The sequence below is a fragment of the Rhinolophus sinicus genome, linkage group LG02 (genome assembly GCF_036562045.2).
Source record: "Rhinolophus sinicus isolate RSC01 linkage group LG02, ASM3656204v1, whole genome shotgun sequence".
Taxonomy (NCBI): domain Eukaryota; kingdom Metazoa; phylum Chordata; class Mammalia; order Chiroptera; family Rhinolophidae; genus Rhinolophus; species Rhinolophus sinicus.
The window spans coordinates 147437218-147464260 of record NC_133752.1 but is presented as its reverse complement, the minus strand read 5'-3'; the positions used below and the strand labels follow the sequence as shown (position 1 = coordinate 147464260).

Sequence of the window (27043 nt, the reverse complement as noted above, 5' to 3'; positions counted from 1 at the left end):
GAATGAGTCAAAGGTGACTTCACAGGAAAAGTGACATTTCAACTATTTCTTGGGCCTTGAGTGTGAAAAGTATAAGTGGGGAAAAAATGAAAAAAAGTTTACCAAGTGGATGGCAGAGAGGATCTGGGAAGGGCACGTGCTTAGGTACTGAGTCAGAAACCTCCATAGCATGTTTGGGAATCATAGGTATTCCAGTTGGGCTAGAATGATTTCCTGGAAAATGGATTATTGAAGAAATACTGTGTTCTGGGTACAGAAGCTGCAAAGATGAGTAAGACAGTCCCTGCCCTTCATAACCTGCAAGATCTAACAGAACAGACAGATATGTGAATATGTTATTATAGTACAGTAAAAAGGACCACAATAGAGACATGGTTCAAGCAGTGGGGGAGCAAAGGAAGCAGTGGCAGTGCTGCTGGGAAAATGAACCTCAGGATGATAGGAGTTTCCCAGTTGGTAAATAACAGCACCTAACACCGAGTTGATTATGCGCCAGGCACTGAGTGCTTTACATTTAATAACTTGTGTAATCTTTACAGCAACTCTATGAGATAGATAGGATTTTTCTCATTTTGTAGCTGAAGAAAACTTCAGTCAGGATTTGAACTCAGGCAGTGTAGCTCATGTCTGTGCTCTTAACCCAATGGATTCCAGGGAGAAGAAGCAGTTTGAGAGTTGTGAAAAGTGTCAGATGAAAGTTCAGGAGTTCCTGAGCCCAAGTTCTGGTTCAGAAGCCTGAAAGCAGAGGCTGAAGTGGGGGAGATGGGGCTAGAGGAGGGAGTGGAAAGGAGTGGACTTGAGAAACGTTTCTGAGGTGGGATCCACAGGACTTGGGGATTGAGTGTGGGGCTTGAAGAACTGGGAAAGAGTGTATTTAGTTGGCTGTATTACATCTATGACTTATCCCTGGGACAGGTTATAGGAAATAAGTGCTTGAGATCTGCCTATATTTTAGAGCTAGCTTTACATTTTATTAGGAAATCCTAGGCTAAGGCTTGCTTTTCCTGTGTCCTGGATTTTTGGGACCATTCTGATGTTTCATTGCAATCACTCTTTTCATTTATTCATCAGCTCTTCCTTTTTTTTTTTTTTTTTTTTTTTTAAAGGAGGGCGCAGCTCACAGTGGCCCATGTGGGGATCAAACCTGCAACCTTGGTTATATAATATTAGCACCGCGCTCTAACTGACTGAGCTAACCAGCCACCCTCAGCTCTTCCTTTTTGAGGAGAAGGGAGATAATGGGCATGGGATTGTGAGGTGAAGAGAAACAGGTGTTGACAAACAAATAAGGAGGGACATTGAGAAGGGGCTAGAAGGAAAACAAATGAGGGAGAAAATCCACTGATTTTTTTTCTACTCCTAAATGTGGAGATCACATATCCCCTTTTTGGCATTTCTAAGTCATTTACAGAACACCTTACTGTTGTTTTGTTATTATTGTTTCTTAAAAGTTTATTAACTTCTTAAAAGCTGAAAGTAATACAAGTACTTGGGGGGAAATTATAACATTTTTAATAGGCTGTTCAGTAAAAGGTAAGGTTCTCATCTCAGATTCGCAGATTCCTCTCCAAAGGCAACCACAACTATCAGATTCTTCTGTAAACTTTCAGAGCTATTCTGCATAGTTAAGTCCCACCCCCACCCTGCTCTTTTTATTTCTATCTCACATTGTTCCTGTTGCCCCACTCCACTCACATTTTATATCAAATGGGAGCATAGTACAGGCCCTTTTTTATATGTACATTTTTCTCATTTAATTATCTATCTTGGAGTTGATTCCATATCTGTGTGTGTGTGTGTGTGTGTGTGTGTGTGTGTGTGTGTATAACATTGTTTTAACAGCATTCAATTTATTCAGTCTCTTATTGCTGGAATTTTAGATTGTTTCTGGTCTTACTATACACTTAACTGCTGCAGTGAACATTTTGCTACATGTATCTTTGCCAGAGGTTGGACATTGGATGCCCATGCTGTATCTGGCTATGAGACTTTTTTTTTGAAGGGACCACTCTCTGTTTAATATCAGACATTTTCAATAAAGTTTCAGATTTCAAGCTGGAAACTAGCAACAGTGGACCCACATTTTAAAGGTAGAAATATGGCCCTGAGTAATGGTCATTCCTTATAGATGGGTTCTGTACTTTCCAGCCCTCTCGTCCTTTGAACTTCTTGTTGCCTTTTCTTTAGACCAGCTTCTCCCAATTGCATTACTTGCCTGGCCCCTGAGAGCATTGGGTTTGTTCCACCTGTTTTGTGCATCAGTTTAAGACTAAAGATTATGGTTCTCAAATGTTTTTACCTTATGCATTTACCACCCTGTGTTCGTGAGAGGATCTGGGATTCTGCCATTCTCTTCTTACTAGAAACTAAGTATAGCAAGATTTCAACACAATTGAGACTGGGAAAGGATAGGAAACCCAGGAGATCTAAAATACAAATTGACACTTTAGGTTTGGGGACTGCCAGTCATGGGATGAGTCCTTAGAATCATCTCCCTATATCAGGTTGCTTTGTGGCCCTAGATAAGTTCACTCACTTGAGCTTCATTCCCCTTCTGAGAAAGAATTTATTAATAAAATTATCAGCTATTGCTATTAGGTGCATCCAATCTTTCTCTTTCAAAGCTGGCTGCAATTGAAGGTCAGGCCAAATAGAAGCCATGTTATTGTTAGTCGATGATGATATTTTATCAACTTTTGATTTGAGTTTTGTTTTGTCCCCCTACACTAGAGCTGATTTCATGGATAGCCACTCACTTTCACTCCAGCTCTCAGAATCCCTGGGGTATAAATGACCCCACTGTAAAATCTTGAGATTAATCTGACCTTCAGCCCAAGCCTCACAGTAAGCCTTAGTTTGCTTTTTCCTGGGAGCCCTCACATTGTCTTCATTCCCTCTTTCAGTATTTGTTCTGCCCCTGCCTTTGCCAAGTGACAGATTTCTTTTTATTTCTGTCTCACATTGTTCCTAATGTCTACTTCCTCATTTGGGGATGGGGGGTGGGAACAAAGGCTTTGGTGTCCCAAAGCCTTATTTTCTACTTAATGAAGCTATCGCTCTTCAGACGACTCCACTGAATTGGGGTTGCCCAATAAAGCTTGGCTAATACTAAGACCAGAACTAACATTCAAAGGATTTGAACAAGGTTCAATAATAACCCTGTATGTGCTATCTCTTTCAATTTCTTTCTCCTTATTTTGTCTTTCTCCCTTCCAGGGCTCTTCTGTTGTTTTTTGTTGTTGTTGTTGCTTTTCGTTCAACTTTTAATGTGGAAATTTACATATATACACAAGAGTAGAGAGAGCAGTTTAATGAACTCCCATATTCCCATCACCTAGCTTCAATAATTATTAAGATTGCCAATCTCGTTCCACATATTTTTTCCAATTTTTATTATGAAAATTACTTTTTTTTGGGGGGATGGGGTGGGAAGAGGAACAAGACTTTATTGGGGATTTCCAGGACATTTTCCAAGTCAAGTTGTTGTCCTTTCAATTTTAGTTGTGGAGGGCGCAGCTCAGTTCCAGGTCCAGTTGCCGTTGTTAGTTGCAGGGGGCGCAGCCCACCATCCCTTGCGGGAGTCGAGGAATTGAACTGGCAACCTTGTGGTTGAGAGCCCACTGTCCATGTGGGAATCGAACTAGCAGCCTTCAGCATTAGGAACACAGAGCTCTAACCACCTGAGCCACTGGGCCGGCCCTGAAAATTACTTTTTAAAAGTTTAAAGAACAATACAATGATCACCCATAAACCTACCACTCATACTCAACAATTGCTAATGCTTTACCGTATTTGCTTTATTAATATGCCTATGTGAACCACTTGAAAGTCTGTTGCATACATCATGACCCTTCACCCTTAAATATTTCATCATGCACCTCTTAAATAGTATTTCTCCTACATAACCACAATTCCATTATTACACTTAAGGAAATTAATAATACTTCCTAATGTTAGCTAATATTCAGTTCATGTCTGAATTTCCTAATGGTCCCCCAAATATCTTACATAGCAATTAAAAAAAAAAACAGGATTGAAACAAGATCCACACATTGCATTTGATTATTATTGCCTTTTAAATTTGTCTTCCTTCTCCTTCATTACATTGCCTTTTTGAAGAGAGCAGGTCTTATAGAATGTCTCACATTCTGGATTTGCTGATTACCTATTTCCTTGTACTGTGATGTTTCACTTGTTACTTTATCCCTTGTAAATTTCCTATAAAGTGTAAATTAGGTCTAAAGGCTTGATGAGATCAAGATTAAACACTTTGACAAGAAATTTAAGACAATACTACATACTTCTTACTGCATCTCATCAAAGCCCACATAACGTCAAAGTTGTCCTTCTATTAGTGATGCAAAGTTTGATCATTGGGTAAGATGTTGACTACCAGATCTCTCCATTTTAAGTGATTTTTTTTTTTTTTTCTGTGCAATTTGCAAATAAGCTGTATGGTGACATTTAGCACTATAATAATATCCTGTTCCCTAACAACCTTTGCTTAAAGATTTGATGATTTATGACACTTGCCTGAATCTATTTCATTTTGAGTCGCAGAATTAATGGTGATTTTCTAACCCTTTCATTCCTTTTACATTTATTAGATAGAACTCTTAAGAGTTTTCCCTTATCGACTACGAATGAACTGCAGTTCTTCCTAAAAAGAGGGTGAATGCTTAATTCTTTCCTTTTAATTACCAATTTTCAGAGTAAGGAGTTGGTGTAAAAGTTCCCTCCAAAGTGGCAAATTAGATTTTCCTGTTTCTTTTTTTGAGTATCACTACAGGTTCTGGGTTTCTCCTGTCTCTTCTCACTCTGTCCTCACTCATCCCTTTTTCCCTCTTGTCTCCTTTATCCCTCGTCTCCTTTATCCATGGCGACTGCCAACTCTCTCTGCACTTACGCCTGGGCTTTCCAACCAGCCCACTAGAGGCCACTAGTTTCCTCCCTGCCCCCATGCTGCCGCTCTATCATAGACTTCGCCATCTGCCACCAGCTGCTGTCTCGCTGGTGCCGGCGCTGTCCGTGGAGCCGCTCTAGGCTATTGGGAGGCCGTCCGCTTAGCGTGAGGAAGGTTTGGACAACGCAGTCGCCTCGCCGGCCCCCGGGGCGTTTAGCGCTTCCGGGGTCGGAGGGTGCGCGGGGTTGAAAGCAGGCCGCTCCGCCCCGTCCCCCTCCCAGACCAGCAGAGGCAGCAGCCGGAGCAGCCGCAGCCTGCGCCCTCTCCCGCCCGCCCGCCCTCCGCCCGCCCGCCCGCCCTCCGCCGCCCTCCACCCGCCCCGGGGTCTCTTTCCCCCTTCCTCCTCCTCCTCCTCCACCCCCCCTTCCTCCTCCGCCCGCCCGCGGGGCCCCCCTCGCCTTCCCGCCCGCCCCTATTGTTCCGCCCCCGGCCTCCCGCCCTTCCCCTTCCCGCCCGCTCCCCTTTTCCCCTCAGTCGCCTCGCGCCTGCAGGTAAGCTTCAAAATTCTCCCTCCGCCCTTGGTTATAGCTCCATCTCCACTCTTGCCATCTTTCTTAGCGGGCTCCGGTCCTCGTCACGAGCCCCGGCCTCGCGTAGTCTCGCGTGAGCGTCTACCCCCTCACTCTGCCTGGACGGCCATTCACGCGAGGCCCTGGCTGTAGAGCGGCCTAGTAGGCCTCGCGCAAGGCCTCCCCCCTCCCCCCGCCCTTTCCCGGTGGCGGCTGCGCAGGAGTTAAAGAGGGCGCGCGCGCGGTGTGGGGGGGCAGCGGTGGATTTGTTGGTTGAGGGGGGTTGGGGGAGGCGATGGCCGGCTTGTTGGCCGGGCGGGTGAGCGCGGCTCCCCGCGGGGGTCAGGCGCTGGCGCAGCCACTCGAGGAGGCGCTACTAGTCCGGCCCCTCCCCCTGGATCGCAGCGCCCCCCCCCGTCCGAACCGTTTTTTTCCTTTAATAGTCGAGGGATGGGGGGGGGGCATTATTTAAGTGGAAAATGCTAGGATGACCGAGGGGTGGGGAGCTGCGGAGTTAAAGGGTAGACGGGCTCCCAGTTAGAGTTATTCAGAACGTTCTCTCGGGGTAACGAATTTTGAAATTACAAAATGCCTGCCGATATAGACTCAGAGCTATTAATAGGAGAAGGGGTAATGGACTGCAGGATTAACAGCTGGATTCCTGGGGTTGGGTACATTGACAAGTCAGGAGAGAAATCGGACAGGGATCTCTTGAATGATTTTGAGTTAGAAATGGCTTCAAATAGGTTTTCTGTTTTCTTGCCATTTCAAACTTTAGTTATTGTGATATTTGGGTAGGGATAAGGAATTTAACTGCCAGTTTGTTACCATGTTAAAAAGAAAAGTTACTCTTACAGACCTAACTCTGTCCCATCTCCCCCCCCTCCCCCAAGCACTATTGTTTTTCCATGATTGAAAAGTGTTGGATTCTGGGATTTTGTCAGCAATTAATTATTTTGAAAATGGGGCAGAGGGACGCTTTGGGGGTGCAGAGCTCATGTTTTAAAAAATCACACTCTCAAGGTAGTGAGGGGGCAGTTTGCCATATACAGAACGGTCTGGCAGCCACTTAAAACACTTTAAATATTTAGGGTAAGGCTTTGTGTTAGAGCAAAGTTAAAACGGTGGCTTGTTTTTTGAAGGGGGAAAACTAGCTGTAAGAGAGAGATCATTGTTGAGTTTTGAAGGGATGGATGCTAACTAAAATTTCCAAGAAATTTAACCACTTTGGAGAGATTTTTTTAAAAAACTACCTCTGTTAAGTCCTAAAAAGGTATTGGAGGCAAAGGTATATCCAAAAGCAAATTCTCTTCACATAATCAGTGTTCTAAAGCAGAAATGTGAAATTGTTTCAGAAGATAAGTGGGGAAAGTGCCTCCTTCCTAGGAAAGGCTCATTACTGTTGTTGCTTAAAAGAACTACACGATAAGTTTTTAGCAATACCCGTTTTATTCTGATTGTTTTCTTTGGAAGAAAATTTAAGAGACTTGAATAAAGACTGGTAACAAAGGTTAATTAATAACACAGAAGCAAAGAAAATGTTCAAATATGAGTGACTATCAAGTTGGGTTGGGAGAAGGGGTAGGAGAAAGGACTTAAGTTGTGCTTAATGTATTGAGTTATTTCTTAAAGGGGAATATGGAACCCCAGCCTCCATGGAAGACATTTCAGATAATGCCTTTTTCAATGAGATTGTTGATTCAAATCTTTTAAAAATTATTTGGTGTCATCTTATCAACAGATAAAATTTTAATGTGAGATACATCTCAATTTCTTTACCTAGAAATTGTTACCAGTAAGAAAATTACATGTGTACTCTCTAGTTTTCAGTCTGAGCTGCTACCTAACGGAATCAAAAGGTCATTTGCCCTCAGTGTAGTTGGTCAGTTTGAGGTTTGTCCTTATGATTTCCAGGTGTTTCTGTATCCTGTTGAAGCTTAATTCTCCTGAAGGACAACTGGTGCACGTTCAGCAGTTCCCCTTAGAACCGTTGCCAACTGAAGGAATCTTCCTTATCCTGAGAGTCAGCAGAAAACCAACCATTAATGAGAGCAGACTGTCACCTTCCATAGTCTTTAACAGAACCTGAGCTGTTAATGGTTGTCGTTAATGCAGTTGTGCTGGATGTATACAAGCCTGCCAGCTGATAGGCTATCACTTAAGGAAGAGTCAAAAAACATTGATAATGGTGAAAATAACATTTTATTTCTCCTATTGTTTTCCCCCTCTGATTTTGGTCGTGCTTGTATTTCAGTTTTTGGCTTTCACCCCCACCAGTGACCAAAGACTTGACCACTCAAAGTCCAGCTCTCCAGAACACTGCTCGACATGGACACCGGTGTGATCGAAGGTGGATTAAACGTCACTCTCACCATCCGGCTACTTATGCATGGAAAGGTATGCACCAGCTTGGTAAATTGGGTCATAGTAACTGCTAGGGGAGGGGCCAGGAAGAGAGGGCATGGATCTTGGAGCTCATCAGATTAGCACTGTGGGGTGTCTGGCTTTAGCACTCCTCTCTAGCTGAGTAGATGAGAGTGTAGTGGGAAAATGGACAGACTTTACTGGGAAGCTCCACTGAGCAGGAAAGGCTTTACTAGAGGCTAGAGCCAAAAACTGTCTCATACCTGGATGATAAGATTTTTCTCATAGAGGTTGCTATAGCTTGTGATAGATAAGTTTCCCCTGCCCAGACAATTCTGGGAAACTTTAAGGGGAATGATATTTTTGGTACTTATAAAAATAATTTATATTTAACACAAAGGTAACACTTAAATCACTCCTGCATTGATTGGATTCCTTCAAAATTCTGTGAGAGGTTCTCTTACATTTTAAGCAAAGAAAAGAATAAGTCTGCCCACTCCCTTTCCCAATAAATCTTAGGCTTTCCATTGCTTTGGACGGTTAAAAATTCCTTCTCATGATAAGTGAACACTTCGAGTTTCCTCTTATTTGACACTAGTTTTCTCCATCGCAGGAAGTTGGCAGTATCATCGGAAAGGTAAGACAGTTTCACTTCAACTCTAATTACTAGTTAGTCAGTCTGGGTTGAAATAGTAGTTGGAACTCACTCTTGACTTTTCCTCTTACAGAAAGGAGAATCAGTTAAGAAGATGCGCGAGGAGGTGAGTTATTGGGGGGGCGGGGTTTAGGGACTGTTACCTTGGGAAGTTAGAAACTTAAAACAAGCAAAAATTCTGTTTAATGAGGGATTAGAAAGGGGAAGGTCTCAATAGAAGCTGTTATTTTTCTGGCTTGATTATTTGTAGTGACGGTATGCTGGGAAATGTAGTTCTAGCAAGTCTCCATTCAAGACTTTAGGCAACTTCTGTAGTCTGTGTTTGAGGATAAACACAGAGCAGTATTTGAAATGATGCTGACTTGCCTTGTGTCAGGATCGCGTATGGAGGCAGCTCCTGGCCCATCTTTATTTAGCAGGGTCTGTACTGCGTATGCTCAGCTCTTTTGTCTGTTTAACCTCTTGGTTCTGTTTCCTATCCAGAGTGGTGCACGTATCAACATCTCAGAAGGGAATTGTCCTGAGAGAATTATCACTTTGGCTGGACCCACTAATGCCATCTTCAAAGCCTTTGCTATGATCATTGACAAACTGGAAGAGGTTTGTTGTTCTCCCTCCTCCCTCAGTTACAAAATAAGTCACTTGACTACTAAAACGTAGTTTGACAATACCAGGGACTCAATGTAAAAAATTTGTGTGAAAAACCAGTATCTTTTATTTTTATTTCTTGATCAACAGTTTTGAAAGGTATGTCACCATTGCATTGGTAAACTTTATGGCCTCAATTCATAGTTAGTGAACTAAATTAATGTGTTTTTGTTAGGGGCCCTGCTGAATCCTAATATACCCCATAAATAACAGATATCTTCAATTTGCGTGCAGTTATATTTTTAAAAAAATCAATCTGATAATTTTCTTTTGGAGCTATACATATAAGGAGGGAATATGTTTTAAAGGTTATCAGAAGCAAAATATCAATTTTAGGCTTTTTGGCAGAAGGAAGTTTTTGCTGTTCACTAGGCCACCTTTGTTTTCAGATGCTGAACAACCACTGCCCTAGGTCTGTCTGCCTCCTCCTATCCCTCCTGCAGTGGTGCTGATTGCTAATCGTGCAATTGATACCACAGCAGAGGAGAGCTTCTGGCCGCTGCTTGCTTGGTGGTTGGATACTTAGTGGTGCCTGAAATCTTACCCTTGCCAAGATCAGAAATGTTACCTTTTGACCTACAAGACCCTGCTTATCCAGAATTTGTGGCTTAAAAAACATTCAGAAATGTTTCATACTTCAACCACATAGGAAACATGTCCTTCACTTTAGGGTTTATGTGTAAATGGTTCCCAGGTCTTGCTCCTCTATAGCGATTAGGCTGAGAAGTGATAATTTAAACCATTAATCTTAGAAGGCTAAATTTAGGTTGAAAGCATGACTTTTTTGGGTGTGGCATATTGTTGATGGGAAAGATTATGGGCTTTGCAGCCAATACAGTTTTATATTTTCCAATCTACAGCTTTTTAAATATTGGGGCAAGTACTCAACCTCAATTTTGTTATCTATACAATGGTAATACTACCAAGAAATTAAAACAGTGATATATAGAAGTGTAATACGTAGTCTTTCTAGCTTTCTAAGAACATAGAATTGGTTATTTGAATTTGGGGTTGCATTGTTTCATCTTTCTCAGTTTATTTAATTTTTACCTCAGTGTTTTATTTTGCCCATTCAACTCTTAATTTTCAAACTAATGATTGTTTTTCTCCCTCTACCAAGAGCATTCTCCCCAGGGTGAATAAAAAAATATATAGGACTAATTTTGAGGCAGTTTGTAGGCATTTTTATCTTTTCAGAAATAGTTGCGGGTGGGAGGGGCATTTTGGGGCATTTGTTGATGGTGGATCGTGATATAGTATGTCTCTGTTAAGGATAAGTGGTTCTTTCATGGCAGTTATTGGTTCCCAGGGATTTGCTTAAAACTTGTGTGTTCTGGTGGTGTGACGAATTTCTTTTTGTAGGATATCAGCAGCTCTATGACCAATAGCACAGCTGCCAGTAGACCCCCAGTCACCCTAAGGCTGGTGGTCCCTGCTAGTCAGTGTGGCTCTCTCATTGGGAAAGGTGGTTGCAAGATCAAGGAAATAAGAGAGGTTAGTAACTTTTGTGATCCTTTTTGAAACGTTAATTATTCTATTAGGTTGGTGCAAAAGTAATTGCTGTTTAAAAGGTTAAAAATAATTGCAAAAACTGCAGTTACTTTTGCACCAACCTAATAAATGTGGCTTCCTCTATTAGCTCTTGGTATAGCTATGAAAAGTTAGTATTTGTTGAGGTGAAGATTTTTATTAAAGTAACAGTCCTAGAAGATTACAGTTTGTATTGAGATGGAAAGTATTGTACAATTGATATATTTTTTTTCCTTTACAATTCATATATTTTAACAACAATAAATCAGACTGAGAAAGTTAACCAGAATTGTATATGATCTGTTTTTTTTTTATTATTATTAATTGGACAACTTTTCCATGAGGCTACATAATTTTTCACGTTAAAGAGATCACAATCTGATATATAAAGTAGCAGATATTTCCATTGGCCAAATTCCTAAATAGCAAGGGGGAAATGGGAAGGTATATTGGGATGTAGTTGTTATCCTGCCCTCATTTAAATTGTGGAAGTTAGTTACATTGAATATGGAAGCTTTTGACAATCTGGGAGTTCCTGAATTGGATGTTGGACTGAAATTTGACTCCTGCAGGAAAATGAGTTGGAGATTTTCAGAGACTATTGTACATGCCATGAGAGCAGGGATTTTGGTTTTGTTCATCGATGTATTCCAAGTATCTGGGATGGTACCTGGCACATAGAATGGGCTTAATATAAATGCTGAATACGAGAATGAAAGATAGGTGGTATTTGTGGGGATTTTGTTTGATGGCTCATAAAGCAAACAGTAGCTGAGTGCAAACTATCTAGAAGTACCCTTTTATTGAGAGCAGAATAAATTTAGGCTGTTATTCAGGCTTATTCTTGGCTTTCTAAGGCTAATTTATAACTGTGATTAAACAGTCCTATCTGGAATGAAAGCAGGATAAAAAGGGTAAGGTAGGATGTGGGATAAGTGTCTATTGAGCTTTAGACTCTAAAGTTGCTACTGGGAGGAATGGGAAGAGTAAGTATGAGCTGTTTTTCTCTGATTTTTTAATTTCTTTTTACCCCAAAGAGTACAGGGGCTCAGGTCCAGGTGGCAGGGGATATGCTCCCCAACTCAACTGAGCGGGCCATCACTATTGCTGGCATTCCGCAATCCATCATTGAGTGTGTGAAACAGATCTGCGTGGTCATGTTGGAGGTAAGCCCTCAGGCTCATGCTGAGAATGGGGGGAGGGGGAGTCTAGGGGAGACAGACTGATCTATATTTAGTAAGACTAGAATTAGGTGGCCCTATTAGAAGCCTCCAATGGGGGTGGGGAAAAGGTTTCCTGAGTTCATATTTTCCTTTCCCCGGCTTTGACTTGTCTTAGAGTTTGTGCAAAAATAGAAACTGTTAAGCAGCGGTGATCTTTTGGGCTATAGCAATTCTAGTGGAGTTGGTAGGGGAAGATTTTCTCCTTGGACTGGATGGACACAAGATGTATGTATCTGGGTTCCTGACAAGTTAAGTTAAATTGCCTTTTGGATTATAATATTTTGGCTACGTTCAACTTTGACACATGCTTTAAATTTCTGTGTTTTGAGGCAGGATTGTATTCAAACCGGTAGTTATATGGGGAAAAAATGGGTCCATAATGGTGTTTATGAATGACTTCTGAGGTCCTGGTATATGCTGTTTAATTAAAACAAGAATAGCAAAAGGAAATTACATTTTTTTAGAATTGTCATACGGAGTTGGTCCCATATTGGTGACAAAGGAAAGTAGAATTTCCAAGTAGAGTTTAGGAAAATATTGATTGAGCCTTTGAACTATTTATAGACAGCGTCTGCATTTTCCTAGATGTAACATTTGGGTACTTTATTTCTTGTTTTGGATTAATATCAGGCCAAAATGTAAGATCCTAAAAATAACCAACTAAAATGTACGTATGTACTAGAGGTTTTTCGTGTTTGTTAGATTTATTTGAAAACGTGGAAATGATACCTAAATTATTACAGAGGAATCTGCCTTGATGAGAATTGTTGTGAGCTGTGTAGTCCACGGACTATTTTACTGCTTTAAAGACAAATAACTGCAGATGATTTCAGATTAGATTTAGCTAGAGACGTTGGTAGGTGAGGGGATGGAAATAATAGTTTTTAATTTAACTGACCTGTGTGAGCTTAAGCCACACAGCTGAAGCAGCTTTGAAACCTTATCTCTTTTTGTTTTTTTCCCCTCTGACTCTCTCCCAGTCCCCCCCGAAGGGCGTGACCATCCCGTACCGGCCCAAGCCGTCCAGTTCTCCGGTCATCTTTGCAGGTGGTCAGGTAAGAAAATTCTTATTGCTGGGCTGGAAATGAACGAGGATTATATTTGAAATGTCGACTTTGTCAGCAGCACATCAGGCCACTCTGCATGCTTGCTGAAACCTGTACTCTGGCCATAGTTTGACCTGCTTTTAGTTTTATTTATTTTTTTTATACTGGAGAAAGCTATGAATGCCAAGCCCTTATTTAATTTTTAGCAGGCAATGGGAGTTTTGTAGGCACTCGAAGAGGTAATTTATTTGGTTATTTAAGCTGGGTTGGATTAGAAGAAAGGGTTAAATTGCCTTGGTGTCATTACTCTCCCAACCCCTACCCCATCCATGCTTTTTTGTGGGGGATAGATAGTCTTTAGAGGTCTGAATAAAGGTAGCAAAGAGTTGGACCTCTGAGGGATATTCTGGATGGTGGTCTCAAAATTGGGGGTCGATCCAGAACTTGAGTGTCCTACAAACTTCCCCTTCCCCCCACCTCCCCTCCCCTACTCCTACCCCTTCACTCCCAAACTCCAGTGTGATGTCCCCCACGCTCTTAACCTCATAAACACTGGTTTGAACCCACATGGCATAACAAATCAGCTGGGGTAAGGGTTCAGTGTGCAAGAATGGAAGGGGGAGAGCATGTTGGGATGTGGTGCTTCTGACCTTGGGTGTTAGAGTAAGAACACCAAAGCATCCCATGGCCTCTGCTCCTCCTTCACCCACCTAAACTCTTATCCTTGGCACGTGGTTATAATGAACTTAGATTTTTATGATGAGCATTGACCCAGCACCATGGTAGTGTTACGTTTTGTTGGTTAGTATTTGGGGATTAGGTAAGTCAGTTTTTAAAATATTGGGGTTCAGGTTGGAGTAGTGACCTTCAATTTGGTAGCTGCCTAAACAAATTCATTGCTCAAAATTCCTTTTGCCATGTGGGGCTGGCCTGTTCTAAGCACAATTATTTATTCCCATCTTGTATTTAAACTGGGAAGGCGTAAACTGGAAGTCTATCTCATTCACATTCTGTTGAGTTGGTGTAAAACTGAGCAAGTTTTTGGGAACTTAGTTTGTCATATAGTTCTGAGCTTTCACAAGGAGTTAATCATGTCACAGTGTTACCTTGGGACAGTTAGTTCAGTGCCTTACTTTTAACACTAGCCTTGTACAAGCTGGTTTGGTCAAAGAGCTTTCAGTCTGGATAGGGGCAGGGTAAGCAAAGGCCCAGAGTCAGTGTAGCAAGGCTTAGCTTTAGGAGTTTTCCCTCCTCCCCAGGGACTCCAGGTTCCTGCTCTTGTGGATCCTTCCACTCCCCTTTGGGATTATAAAGAGTCCCATGCTATGCAGCAGCAATCCTTTCTATTTACAATTCTTCCTTCATTTCCCTTTCCTTCCCTCCCCTACCCACCACCCCCTTCTTACCTCTTTGCTTCCTTTTCCTTCCTCCCTCCCCTTTATTCAGTTGAAAATTATAAACCCTCTAAAAGCTTACAGCTTCTTCCCAGGAGTGGCCCTGTCATGGATTATTCCCGTGAGCCTTTTTAAATGATCCAGTTCATACTATGTCCACAGATTGACCTGTGTCGTTTATGACAAAGTGGGCTCCATAGGGGTTCATCTTAATTCTACAACTGACCAGGAGCTGGCATCAGCTCTGTTGCCCTACCCCTTTATTCTTACTGAAAATAGCCCAATTGTGCAGTGTAAAATCTGCCACTAGGTAACTTTTTTTTTTTAATTGACTGATTGCAGCTCGTTTCAAATTGTGTTGTGAGCTACTTTTTAAAGGAAAAGAAAAAATTAAACAACTTTTTTTGTGTGAATTTCATGCTGGTGACAAGGTGCCGGATTGACAGCCCTGGAGACTGAAATCCTCTATTTATCCACAGGACAGGTACAGCACAGGCAGCGACAGTGCGAGCTTTCCCCACACCACCCCGTCCATGTGCCTCAACCCTGACCTGGAGGGACCACCTCTAGAGGTGAGAGGGGATGTTCAGTCTCCAAGGCTCACTCAATCCTTCCGCCTCAGCCGAGACTGCCAACACGCGGGGGGCCAGTGGCGCTGGTGATTTTTGTGCTGTGGACACCACCTGTCCACGGGGACCTGGACTGACCCCCCCACACCTCATTTCACACAGGCCGCGTAGCCCACCAGATGGTAACACCAACTCTTCTTTTTTTTTTTCTTTTTGTTCAACCCCTCTTCCCCGTCTCCCACTCCTCCCCCATTTTCACCTTCCCACCCCTACCTGGGTGCACTTTTGGGGGTACTGGCCACTGATGTGAGCAGCCTCACATCCTTTTAACCAGCCACTCCTTCCTACCCTGCCCTTCCTGCTCCTCCTCGTCCCCCACCCCATTGCCCTGAAGACCCGACTCCCTTTTCGGGAGGTTATGGTGTGGGGGGAGGAGGGCATAGTGGGAGCTGCAAGTGCCTTTTATGGAGGGGAGGTGGGAGAAGGCAGGATTTAGAGTGTGTTCCTGTGGTCAGCTCCCTAGTATTAGGGACTCAGCCAGCTTCCAGTGCACTTAAAGTCTTTAGGCAGACGTAGAGAAAAATGAGACAGGGAAAGGGAAGTGTTTTGAAATGTGCCATGTAGGTTTGTGCAAATACAAATCATTCACATCACCATGATTAGTAAAAGGGTTGGGGTGGTTGAGGGAAGAGACCGTTTTTCTCCTAGGCTATCTTGTACACAGGGAGTAAAAAGGGGGGCTTGGTCAATCGAAGCGTTGCTTAATCTCCCCACATTTTTATTAAGAAACCGATGTGTGTTTTGCCTTTGGTTGCAGGGAACATGGCTCCCTTTATAGGCTTCCCCATATTTAAGGTTCAAAGAAGGCCAACTTGGGTCTGACTGTATTTGTGAGATACCATTTAATCTCTGGCCTCACCATTCTTTAGTTCAACTCTGGCTTCCTGGCTAGTTGAAATCTGTCTTTTTCCCCCACTGGGTGGCTGTCCGTGATTGGTTTTTAATAGGAACTGTTTTCCTCCTTTTGTAGGCCTATACCATTCAAGGACAGTATGCCATTCCACAGCCAGATGTAAGTTTTGTTTTCGCTTCTTGTTTTGAAAAGCTCCCTCTCCCATCCAAAATTGTCTCTCTTTTCTTCCGTGTAGGCAGAAGTGAGTTGGGTCTTAAACATTTGCAATATTAAATTGTTTTCCTGACAAGGTGAATCCCTATTTCAGCCCTTAAGTAATGTTCAACCAGGGCATAGAAACACTTTATTTGCCTTTTGATATTTAATCCCTGGAAATTATTATTGGGCAAATTATTAGGTTCTGCTTTTCCCCCATGTTCCAGATTACTCTAAAAGTGTTTCCTGGTGTTCTGTCATTTGTCGTCTTGCACAGCTTGACAGTGGACTGTGCATCTCTGCATGGGATCCTTTCATTGAGGGAGTGGGAGGTGGTTTGCCCTTGGGTGCTATTTCTCAATTTGAGGTGACAATTTAAAAAGCATCTGGAGGGGTGGGAAAGGGGCTTATTTATACAGGGAGGGATAGGAAGCTGAATATTTGGGAATTCAACTCAATAAAACCTTCCTTGCCACTAAAAACTCATTTAAAAAGTGCTGCTTTTCAGACTTTTAAGGGCATTTCTTTCTGTACTTTTCCTCTATCCTTACTAATCCTTTCAGGTGCTGAGCATTAGACTGGGGAAGTTGAGTTTGGCTCTGGGTTAGTGGTAGGCCCCAGGAAGGGAAGTACACTTGAAGAGGAATTGTTTTACAATAGCCAAAATAATTTACAGAAATGAAGAAAAATAGCTGTGGAAGCTAGTGGTGGGGGAGGGGCTAAACCCTGTTTGGTTTCATCTTAATCTCTCTCCTCCTCGAAGTCTCCCTGCCCCCTCATCTCCTTCCCTCCTCCCAGTACTGACAGAACCCTGCATGGTGTTTTTTTCCCCTAGCACCACTGCACAGTTTGTTTACCTAGCCTGTCTGTGCTTGTCCCTGGGGCAACTGTTGCAATGGCTGCAAACACCTTCATTAAATAGCCCACAAGGGGTTGGTTGTCGGGCAGGTGCTGCTGCTTTTTTTCCCCACACACCCAAAATGCATTCATTCTCTTGTACTGGTTCCTGTTCTAACCCTTCATATTCTGCCCATCCCCAGGATTTCGATATATAAACCCCATCCTTATGCTCTGTTGTAGTTTGAGTAGTAGTCAACTTGAGGGATCAGGAGCTCTGCATTTTCAAATTTGAATGTGCTTGAGCCCTGGCTCTGTTACTCTTCTAATGCCAACCTCTCCTGTTTCCTCCCTGCAGTTGACCAAGCTGCACCAGTTGGCAATGCAACAGTCTCATTTTCCCATGACGCATGGCAACACCGGATTCAGTGGTATGGACACCTCAGTGTTTATTTCTGTAAGGTGTAGTGCAAGAGAGAGGCCAGCCCCAAGGTCTCGGTTTGACATCTGTTTAAAACAAACTTCGTTACCCAGCATCCTGCTGATTTAAACTTGCCTATCTTCTGTGGCTAAATCAAAGGAGGTAATGTGTTTAACTTGGTTTTCATTTGGGGTGAGTTATTCTAAAAAAAAAAAAAAAAAGGCCCTGGAAGGTTTGGGGTGAGGTCTGGGGATGCTTGTCAGGCAAAGGGTAGGCTGATACTTCTTGTAAGCCATCCTTACTGCTGCCCCTTTGATCTGATTGGCACCCCCTTTCTCTCCACCAGCTGTTCACAGACCTGGGTAGAGACAATCCATTTGTGCCAAATTGTGTAGTGTTTTTTGTTTTTGTTTTTTTGTTTTTTGTTTTGTTTTGGGCTTTTTTTTTTCTGTATAAGGAATAACTTGTCCGATAGGGTTAGGATGAGACCACCAAACTCATTTTCACTTGTATCTTAACAGGCATTGAATCCAGCTCTCCAGAGGTGAAAGGCTATTGGGGTAATGATTAAAAAAAAAAATCTGTAGTATTCTACTGTTATATTAATAAACTGGTGGGAGTCTTGTTTCACTGCCCATGACATACCAGCAACATGCACATGGCAGAAAGAAGCTGAGAGAGCAGAAGGGTGGGCCTGGTGCCCCTGAGGGTCGCTTGATGGATCTGGCCAGCCCCCTTCTAAAAGTGTGGAGTTCAGCAGCCACAGCTGAGCAGAACTAGCCTTAAGAGTTAGCCAGCTGGCTTGGTCCAGTCCAGTTGTCATTATAGATGGGTATGGGTGTTTGCTGATCGGATTTTTTTTCTTTTTCTTTGGAAAACGATAAAAAACAGGACAAATTAATGAGTAATTGAGCAAAAGACAGGGAATAAATCTGGAGAAATGAAGTTCCCTCACCTGCCATTTCATTCTCTCTGACCTTCAAGTGTAGGTTAGGATAGTTGGGGGTGGGGAGTGCTGTTAATCTGATACAGGTATATTTAAAGCAACTCTGCATGTGTGCCAAAAGTCCACGGTGCCCAATAACAGGCCAACAGGCATGATATTGGCACTGGTGCGAGTAAGCATCAGGTGACATAAAATTGGAACACAACAGCAGGAAATCCTAAGCAGAAAGGGGGAGAAGTGCCGAAGGACTTGGTTAGATTTTGGTCCTGTTTGAGGATACCACACTCCCTTCCCCCTTGCTTCCATCCCCTTACACCCTAATAGGCTGGGCTTTGCAGGAAATGGCATGAAATCAGCTCTTCTGAGTGTACAGAGGAACCTTTCCAGCATTATTTCTACACCCCTCTACCCCTCTTTCCTCCTTGGAGGCTTCCAAGTTAGTGATGAATCCCAACAGCCAATGCTGGGTTTCCAGTTTGTTTCCTTCTGTTAGGTTAATTAATGTGCAAATCAGTGGGGGTTTCTATGCTGTGCATTGAACTTTCTTGCTCTCTTCTGTCTTTTAGCAGGTTTGGATGCATCTGCTCAGACTACTTCTCATGAACTCACCATTCCAAATGATGTAAGTATAGTTGGGTTGCATGGGTTTTAGAGAACAGAAGTCTTAGCAGTGATGTGCCACTTTTAAGGCCTAGGGAAAGAAAATGCGGTTAGATACCAAATTACAATTTTTGTAAGTATATAGAACCCTGACTAAAAATCGATGGAGAAAAGTGATAAAACAATTGTTGAGGTATCATGAAGCAGAAAGAACCTTTTTTCCTCAAATTAGAAATTTCCATTTGCTTTTGTTTTTTTGTAGAGTCTGAAGCTTTATCCTTAAAGCAGTGATCAACATGGTAGTTAGTCACTAACCACAAGTGGCTATTTAAATTGAGAATAATAAAATCAATTCAGTTGCTCAGTCTCACTAGCCACGCTTCATGTGTTTAATAACCACATCTTATTAATGTCTGCATTATTAGACAGTGCAAATATATGACTGATTTTTTTTACTTTTTTCTCAAGGCAGAGGCATTAGAATTTAGCCAGAATTCTTATCTGTGTAGTAAAGTGGTAATCATGGTAGGATGAGTTTAGGTGTCTTTGTTGCCAGTAAAAACCAAAAGTACCTTTATTCCTAGGTTTATTATTTTCTTGGCTCTGTTTCGTTTCATCTTTGGTTTTAGTGCTCTGAGGAAATGAGATAGTGCTCCTAGGAGTCGGTCAGCGCAGTTGGCTCTGACCTGCATTGGTCAGACAGAAGACTGCAGCAAGAGTGGACAGCAATCTGTAACTCACGTTTTTTAGTCAGGAGTATTTGAGTAGTGTGTGTAAGATGCAGATAATAGTTTCCGTTGCCTGGTTCGTGGACCGAGGCTATAGGGTGGGGTGGAATGGAATTCTTGAACCTAGCCATTAAAGCTTCTGAATTTGGTGTGCCTTGTTATTTTTCTCCCTCAAGTTGATTGGCTGCATAATCGGGCGTCAGGGCGCCAAAATCAATGAGATCCGTCAGATGTCTGGGGCGCAGATCAAAATTGCGAACCCAGTGGAAGGCTCTACTGATAGGCAGGTTACCATCACTGGATCTGCTGCCAGCATTAGCCTGGCTCAATATCTAATCAATGTCAGGTAAGGGTTCCCTACCTTTTTTTTCTCCTTGATGCCAGCACAAGTAGTATATGTGTTGGGGAAAGCTACAATGTATTAAATGTGGGGTTATTTGGGGAATGGGAGGGAGCTAAGTGGAGATGGCAGGAAAAAAAAAAGTATAAATCTAGCCCTATTTTCATCCATCCTTAGTGTAGCAAAAAAAGTAACCAGATTGTAGTAAGTTTGCATGGGGTTGGGGTAGGGGGAATAGAATGTTTGAATTTGACTCTTGATGGTTTGGGGAGTAGAAAGATTGGAGCATGTCTTCAGTAGTAGGACGTGCTCTGGTTGGAGCACCCATATTGACTTAGAAACAAATGTGGGTCTCTTGCTATACATGTCATATAGACCAGTATTTCTTTCACGATTGGGTTTAGACTCCAAAGCATCCTTAATTGAAATAAGGATAATGAAATAATGTGACAGCAAGGCAGTTTCTTGGAGGCAGCCATTAGCATTTATTCTGAAAACATCCATTTTTCTCAAATTGCAAATGTGTTCCATTGTTCAGAGCTTGTGGGAAAGGGGAGGCACAGGTATTAGAATATTTCAGAAATCCCTGGTGGGTTTCGCTTTTTTCCCCACTATCTCATCCCTTAATGACTTCCTTCCTAACTTGTTTTCCTTACCCAAAGCTATCTAATATTACTACACACACAATTGTAGCTGGACTATTCACAGTCCAGTGAGCATCCTACGAGGCATTTACAGTTCTTGCTTTATCAGCACGTGTACTTAGGTCACATTCTTTATTGCTTACTAACTTTTTAAACCAGTGTTAGCCCACATCCCAAGGGGCTTGCTTAGCTATCCCATTTGTGTAAACTTTTGTCGTTATTTTCTCTATCATAATTATTTGGTCTTTGTTGTGCATAAAAGTTTTGAGTTCCTAAATTCTGGTACAAGGGAAAGAAATTCATAAGTATGAAGTCTGTATTGTTGTCATGCTTACATTGACTGACCAGGTATTTATTTCGTGGTCTTTATATCCCCTGGTTAAGGATTTATCAGTTCCCCAGTAGTGATTCTGACTTTTTGCCTTAAGTCTTTTTATGCCTTAGTTATTTACTAATCTTAGTGTAGAAAAGCCTTTTCTGATGTTTGAGTCTGCTTTTTTAGCTGCGACACACATCAAATTCCTAATGTTCAGAGTGAAATAGTAGTGTTTCACAGAGGCTGTTTACAAAGGTTTTATCCTCTTGTTTCTACTTGGTGAGGGTGGAGGGGATTGTTACATGATAGGAATCATGTTCTTGAAAGGTGGAAATGGTTTTCTTCTTGGGTAGGTAGGCTTGCCCTGAATATTGTCAGGTAATGTTTAAATGTATTCTTGCCTGACCCCTGTACTAGGCCAATGGCTACATTGTAAGGAAACAGAACTTCTCCACCTTTGGTTTCCTGGTTTAGTCAGTTCTTTTCAGGGTCATCCTATTTAATGAAACTGTCCAAGCTATGGATTTGGGTCAAAACTTCTTGAAGCTTCATTTTAACACCAAAGCAATGCTCTCTGCACGTTGCACAAAGCTTACTCTTCACTTTCTCATCTTGGCCCAGTTTGAATGCAAAAAACAAACTGGTTTTATTATTAATACTAGGCAAGAAAGATTTCTCTGATTTCAGTAATGGATTCTGAGCATTTCTGCTCTGATTCTGGCAATCTTGAGTTTTTTCTTTAACCTCTCCTTTATGGATTGCAACTGTCCTGGACTTAGGAAAATAAAATGGAGTCTTAAGAGGAACCTCCTTGCCTATTGGGGAGCTGCAAGTCATTATCACTGTTAGTTGGAGTTCATTGTAGGAATAGAAGCAGTCTTTTGCTTTTTGAACATGAATTGTTTTGGCAGTGCGTGAGTTTCTCTCTTCCAGGTCTGTAAGGCCTATATTACAATCAGTCAGAAAACAAAGAGCCATTTTTCCCTCACCACAACCCCTCACCAGAAATGGAGCTTCTGTAGGTCTTATCTACACTTCTGTTCTCAGCATTTTTCTTTGAAAATGCTACATTCTTTGAAGTTTGAAATTAGCCAGTTGACCTACTTTGGTCTCTTTCCCCTGTCCCAGCCTAATGTGTTGGTTAGTTTACTGTGGAGATGGAAGCAAACTTTCATATTAATTACAGAAGAGAAAAACCAATTTAAATAGTTCTGTGGGTTAACATCCCAAAGCTAAACAAGTGATAGGTGGTTGAAGCATTTGTTCCTTGTTTGGGTATCGATGAGTGCTTTCATTTTCTACTTGAAACCATTCCTTTCTGACCTCTGGGTTGGATCAGTGTGTCAGATACATGGAAGCGTGTGCTATGTGATTTTTTTTCTCAGTCTGTCAGCTTTTTCTTCACTGTAGCAGTTTCAAATAGCACTGTGGAGTGGAATTTGGCAAAATACACATTTTTAGAGGGTGGGTTACAGACTGAAAGAGAGACAGCTTGGCACAATTTGGTATTAGGTCTTCCTAATTGGCAACCAGAGGCACTTACTGATAACTGAAGCGGTTTTTGTCCTGTACTTTGTCCCTTTTGTGGTCTTCCCTTCCACCCACCCTTTTTTTTTTGTTCCTTTTTTCCTCTGTTACAGTTTAGAAAACGCTAAACCCTCCTCCCAGGCAGCCTCGGTCACGACCCCCGATCACCTCAGCATCAACCTCTCTCAACCCTCCACCCCTTCTTCTTCTTCTTCCTCCTCCACCACCACCCCCTCGCTCGTCACAGCGGGGGCCTCCGACGCACCCTCCAGCCTCCCCAACCCTCTTCCGACCGCCCCTTGTGTCTCCAGTCTGCTTGGCATGAAACCCATCCCTCTCCTGGCTCTAAATGTTGTGTCTGCTGCTAAGGGTACCGGGGCTTCAGCCGCCACCGCCACCAGCACCTCTGCCGTGCCGTGTGGAACTAACAAACTGAAAGGCGAGAAACAGAGATTCTCCCCCTACTGATGGCATAGCTTGAGGCACTCCCTCAAGTAATTCTTGGTTCCTTTTGTTTTCATTTGTTAACATTGGTGAGAACCAAACAATTGTGAGCTTGTGACATTTCCTTTTTACTATTTGGGGGGATAACAGGGTGGGGGTGGGGGCAGTGGTAACCCGTGTTTAGGTTTAGGCCATAATCAGCCGAGTGCCTGTTTCCAAGTCTGACCTGTTGAATACTTTATCTAGAGCCACAGTTCTTGCTCTTCTTATTGTTACTATTTTGTAGCTTTATTCTGCCTTGCAATATAACAATGTGTTAGGTTCTATGTTGATGAATAAAAGCTTCTCCGTTAACCTTTTTTTTTTTTTTTTTAATTTATTTAATGCTTAAGTTATCAGTGGGCCTTCTAGGCCAGATTTGTGTTTCTAGCTGTAATAAAGTTGCCACAGTAAGAACCTTAGTGGACCGTGTGCTGTGAAGGGTGAAGGGGTGGGATTGTGACCTGTGGCTTCTGGACTAGTGAGTCTAAGAGACTGGGCCTTTTTGTATCCCTGGTTAATTTTGTAGTCCTTTGTTATTCCCCACAAAGGGAAATGGGCCTGTGGCAAAGTAAATCATGAGGCTCTTCCATAATTGGCAAGAAGCTTCTTTAGTGAAGAGCAGTGTTCTCTGACTTCTTAGATCTCTTAGCTTGCCGACAGCAACAGGTAACGGGTGTCTATCCCAGGCTTGTTACCTGCTGACTGGTTACTCTAAGGGTCTTTTACAGGGCACACATACAAAGAAGTTATTTCTTTACCCAGCATGGGAGGCAAGTTGGGAAAAGTCTCAACGTTTGTCTGTATTCCTCTGAACTATCATTACCCCTCTTCCAATGACATTGGGTGAATCTTGAACAACCAACCTGTGACATTGCCTAAAAATTTGATTGGATTCTGTCCCGTCATCTTAAACCAACCCTGGTTCACTAGGACCAAGTCCCTTTACCTTTCCTTCTATTCCCTTCTTACCCTTCTGTCTCCCCACCAACCCTCTATCATGAGTAGAGAATTGGATTTGGGAGGAACCTTCACAAACAATACACTAATTTATCAGATTAAAAAAATAGAGGCCCTAGGAAAAGATCATATGGGGTGACTAGTGAGGACTAACAACTTGTGCTTTACTTTTACTCAAGTGTAATCTCCCTGAAGACTTATTTTTTCATATTTTTCTTATCTCAAGACCATAGTTCTCCATAAAAGAGTAGAAATGCTGTAGGTATAATGGCAAAAGGCCTCTGGCGGTCTTCCATTCAGTGTGAATGCATATTATATTGCCAGGGTAATGATAGTATTAATGTTCTTCCTAGAGCATTCGAGAACTGGCCTAGTTTTTTTGTCCTCATGACCTGTCCCCACATACCCTTTGGTTTATAGTGTTAAAAACAAAACAAAAAAAACAAACCTTGCTCATGAGTAGTTATCTCCTGGTGTTGTGGCCCCTCTGCCCCGGATTGGGCCTGTGAGTTAGTGTTAACACGTCCCAAATCTGCACGAAGGACTAAGAGGAGCCAACTGGAGCTCATTGTCCAGATAGGGTTTTTCTTGTTGCTCCTTCATCATGGGGCCCAGCTCTCCCTTAGTTAGGCACCTCCCCCCAACAGACTTGGGTTTATTTCATCTAATTCTTGATTAGAAGGCCTCTTTACCTAATGAGTTCTCCTTAAAAGGATTGCTGGGAAGAATCCAGATGTTTAAGGGGCTGACTTCACCACCACCACCTCCTAAGATACTTGGTGTTAATTTTTTTTAAAGGTTAACAGCCCCTGTTGTGGTCCTATCCAAAAGTCCTTAACATATTTCTGGTTAAGTTTTTCTTCTTGTTCTCTCCACACCGGTAGCCCCCTTCCAGTTCCTGCTCAGGCTGTGTATCAATTCTGGGCAGTTATTTCTGAGCTCTTTTTGGTGCACCGTCTTGCATGAACTTAATTTTTTGAGGTCATAGATCTAACCTTTCTAGCAGTTCCCTTCTTGAACCTTCCGTTCTCACCAAACTCAGGGGCTGTTGTTTTATATTACCCCAAATTGTCCCATTTTGGGGTTGGCAAGAATTACCCTCTTTAAGAATAAAAACTCCCCTTTCTGCCACGGTAAAAACACCATTTCTGACTGAAAATTAGTTTGTAGTTGAAGTACTCATTTATTTCCTGGCCCTTGTTTTTCTTCCTTCTCCTGACCAGCTTTTGGCTTTCATTGTTGTGGAAGAGATACATACATATGGGGGGGTTGTCATTCATGCTCCCTTAACTAGTTACCACAATAGGTTATGCTAGTCAATATAAAATCTTTATGAAATAAATTTATGAACTGAAACTTGTAACATTTAGTTCTATTCAAAATGGAAGCTAAGTCTTGCTGGCTACCGAGTATCAGTGAAGCAAGCCAAATGCCTACGTACCTTTCCTAAAAAGTCCAGAATTGGATTCCAGGGCTTGAAATGATCTATTTAAAACAAAGGCATTGTAGCCAGGTATGTTTAGACAGGGAATTTTAAGTCCTGAAAATTAGGTTTACAAACTATAAGGTTTAGTATAATTCTTGACCTCTACTTACTGTACTTACTGCTCCCTCTTTGATATCCCTTAGCACTTAAAACTACATTATCTCTTAATAGCTTTCACATTGATAGAGGAACCCAGGACTGTTCTAGAATAAAGGCTTTTTTTTGTTTTTTGAGCTCTCAATATTACCCTCATGAGGCTATTTTTAGATAAATGTTTCCTAAACTATTCCCTTAGTATCTTAGGAGGACCAAAAATAAGCTCAGCAGTAAAGGAACGATGCTTTTGTGTATTGTGACTAAGAGGAGACTTAAGTATGTAGTATATTTTCATGAAGTGTTTAACATCTCCCACAAAGATTCCAAAGAGCATAGTTTGAAGGATGCCCACAATTGGTAACCAAGGTGTCTTCAGTTTTCTTTGGTTCTGATGTAATTTGCCCTCAGGAAGCTTGGATTGCAGGGGTTAACAGGCTCATGGTACTGGTTAATCTAATGTCACTCTTGATATGGAAACACTGATTGTAGTCTTCTTCAGGGTTCACTATCCAGGTTGAAAGTTTCGGAGGTGAGGTTCAGCTGGGCACTTGGAAAACTAACTTGGAGTTCTTGTTTTGTGTTACAGGCTTTCTTCGGAGACGGGTGGCATGGGGAGCAGCTAGAACAATGCAGATTCATCCATAATCCCTTTCTGCTGTTCACCACCACCCATGATCCATCTGTGTAGTTTCTGAACAGTCAGCGATTCCAGGTTTTAAATAGTTTGTAAATTTTCAGTTTCTACACACACTTTATCATCCACTCGTGATTTTTTAATTAAAGCGTTTTAATTCCTTTCTTTGTTCAGCTGTTAATGCTGAGATCCATATTTAGTTTTATAAGCTTCTCCCTTTTTTTTGTTTTGTTTTTGTTTTTTTGGCTCATGAATTTTTTTTTTTCTGTTTGTCATGGAAATGTAAGAGTGGAATATTAATACATTTCAGTTTAGTTCTGTAATGTCAGGAATTTTTCAAAAAAATTAAAAGATGGACTGGAGCTTTTTCTTTGTGAATAGAAACTGGATGCCACAGTGATTCATGTGGGTTTTATTCCTGTTGTCTTGCTGTTGTTTTTTGCACCTTTTATCCCTCAAAGGACAAGGACCCTGCTTGGGTTTTGAATATAAGCCTTTATTCCAAGTAAGATGTTTTCTTCTGTTTTACCACTCCATCTTTTTTTGTAGCCCTTGATCCTATTTTCCCTTGAGCCTGCATTGCAAAATGACCTAATAGCTATAGCAAGCTGGCTGTGTCCTTGGTTCCAAAGATCGAGGTTTATACATTTTCCTAGGACTAATCTGCAAAGAGTCAGCAAGAACATCCACTGGTGGGGGCGGTGGGGGGTGAAGGACACACATGGAGGCAGGTGGATGTGTGTCTAACGGATTCAGGGTGCTGGGAATGTCTATCTCCTTGTCCAAGCTAAAAACTTCAGTGTCTGGTTTTTAGTAGCTGCTCATTTACAGACCTCTCCATATTAAGAGTGGGTGTTTTAAGATCTTCTGTCCTAAAGTCCTTCAGAATGAGTTACCTGCTCCCATTTATGCAGATAAATTTAGATGGCTGGAGTGATGATGGTATGAAGTGATGTTCATTTAGTTACAGAAGCATAAAAGAAGTAACTTGTCTAGAGCCTTCAGATCATGTCTGG

The 27043-nt window shown here is 42.0% G+C and overlaps 1 protein-coding gene across 31 annotated transcripts; it reads left to right on the top strand.

Annotated features, from left to right (window-relative positions):
- The first annotated feature begins 5117 nt into the window (after positions 1-5117).
- On the top strand, positions 5118-26442 carry PCBP2 (poly(rC) binding protein 2). Of its 31 annotated transcripts, none has more exons than XM_019724448.2 (15): positions 5119-5454; positions 7727-7869; positions 8450-8473; positions 8565-8597; positions 8975-9091; positions 10502-10633; positions 11707-11835; positions 12873-12947; positions 14812-14904; positions 15932-15973; positions 17205-17277; positions 17789-17827; positions 18783-18835; positions 19718-19887; positions 25980-26442. In XM_019724448.2, the coding sequence occupies exons 2-15, from the start codon at positions 7801-7803 to the stop codon at positions 26014-26016; spliced, it is 1086 nt and encodes a 361-aa protein (XP_019580007.1). In that variant the 5' UTR covers positions 5119-5454; positions 7727-7800; the 3' UTR covers positions 26017-26442. The 31 variants fall into 31 exon arrangements, with proteins under 31 accessions (XP_074181721.1, XP_019580007.1, XP_019580006.1 ...); XM_019724447.2 differs by having other exon boundaries at positions 18780-18835; XM_019724446.2 differs by having other exon boundaries at positions 12861-12947.
- Positions 26443-27043: the final 601 nt, after the last annotated feature.

Bases quoted from the DNA above. Each gene is read 5' to 3' on its own strand.
- PCBP2 (XM_019724432.2), top strand. From the start codon at position 7,801: ATGGACACCGGTGTGATCGAAGGTGGATTAAACGTCACTCTCACCATC. The intron at 15,974-17,204 runs GTAAGTTTTGTT...TCCTCCCTGCAG, and splicing joins ATGCCATTCCACAGCCAGAT to TTGACCAAGCTGCACCAGTT. The intron at 17,828-18,779 runs GTAATGATTAAA...TCTGTCTTTTAG, and splicing joins AGAGGTGAAAGGCTATTGGG to CAGGTTTGGATGCATCTGCT.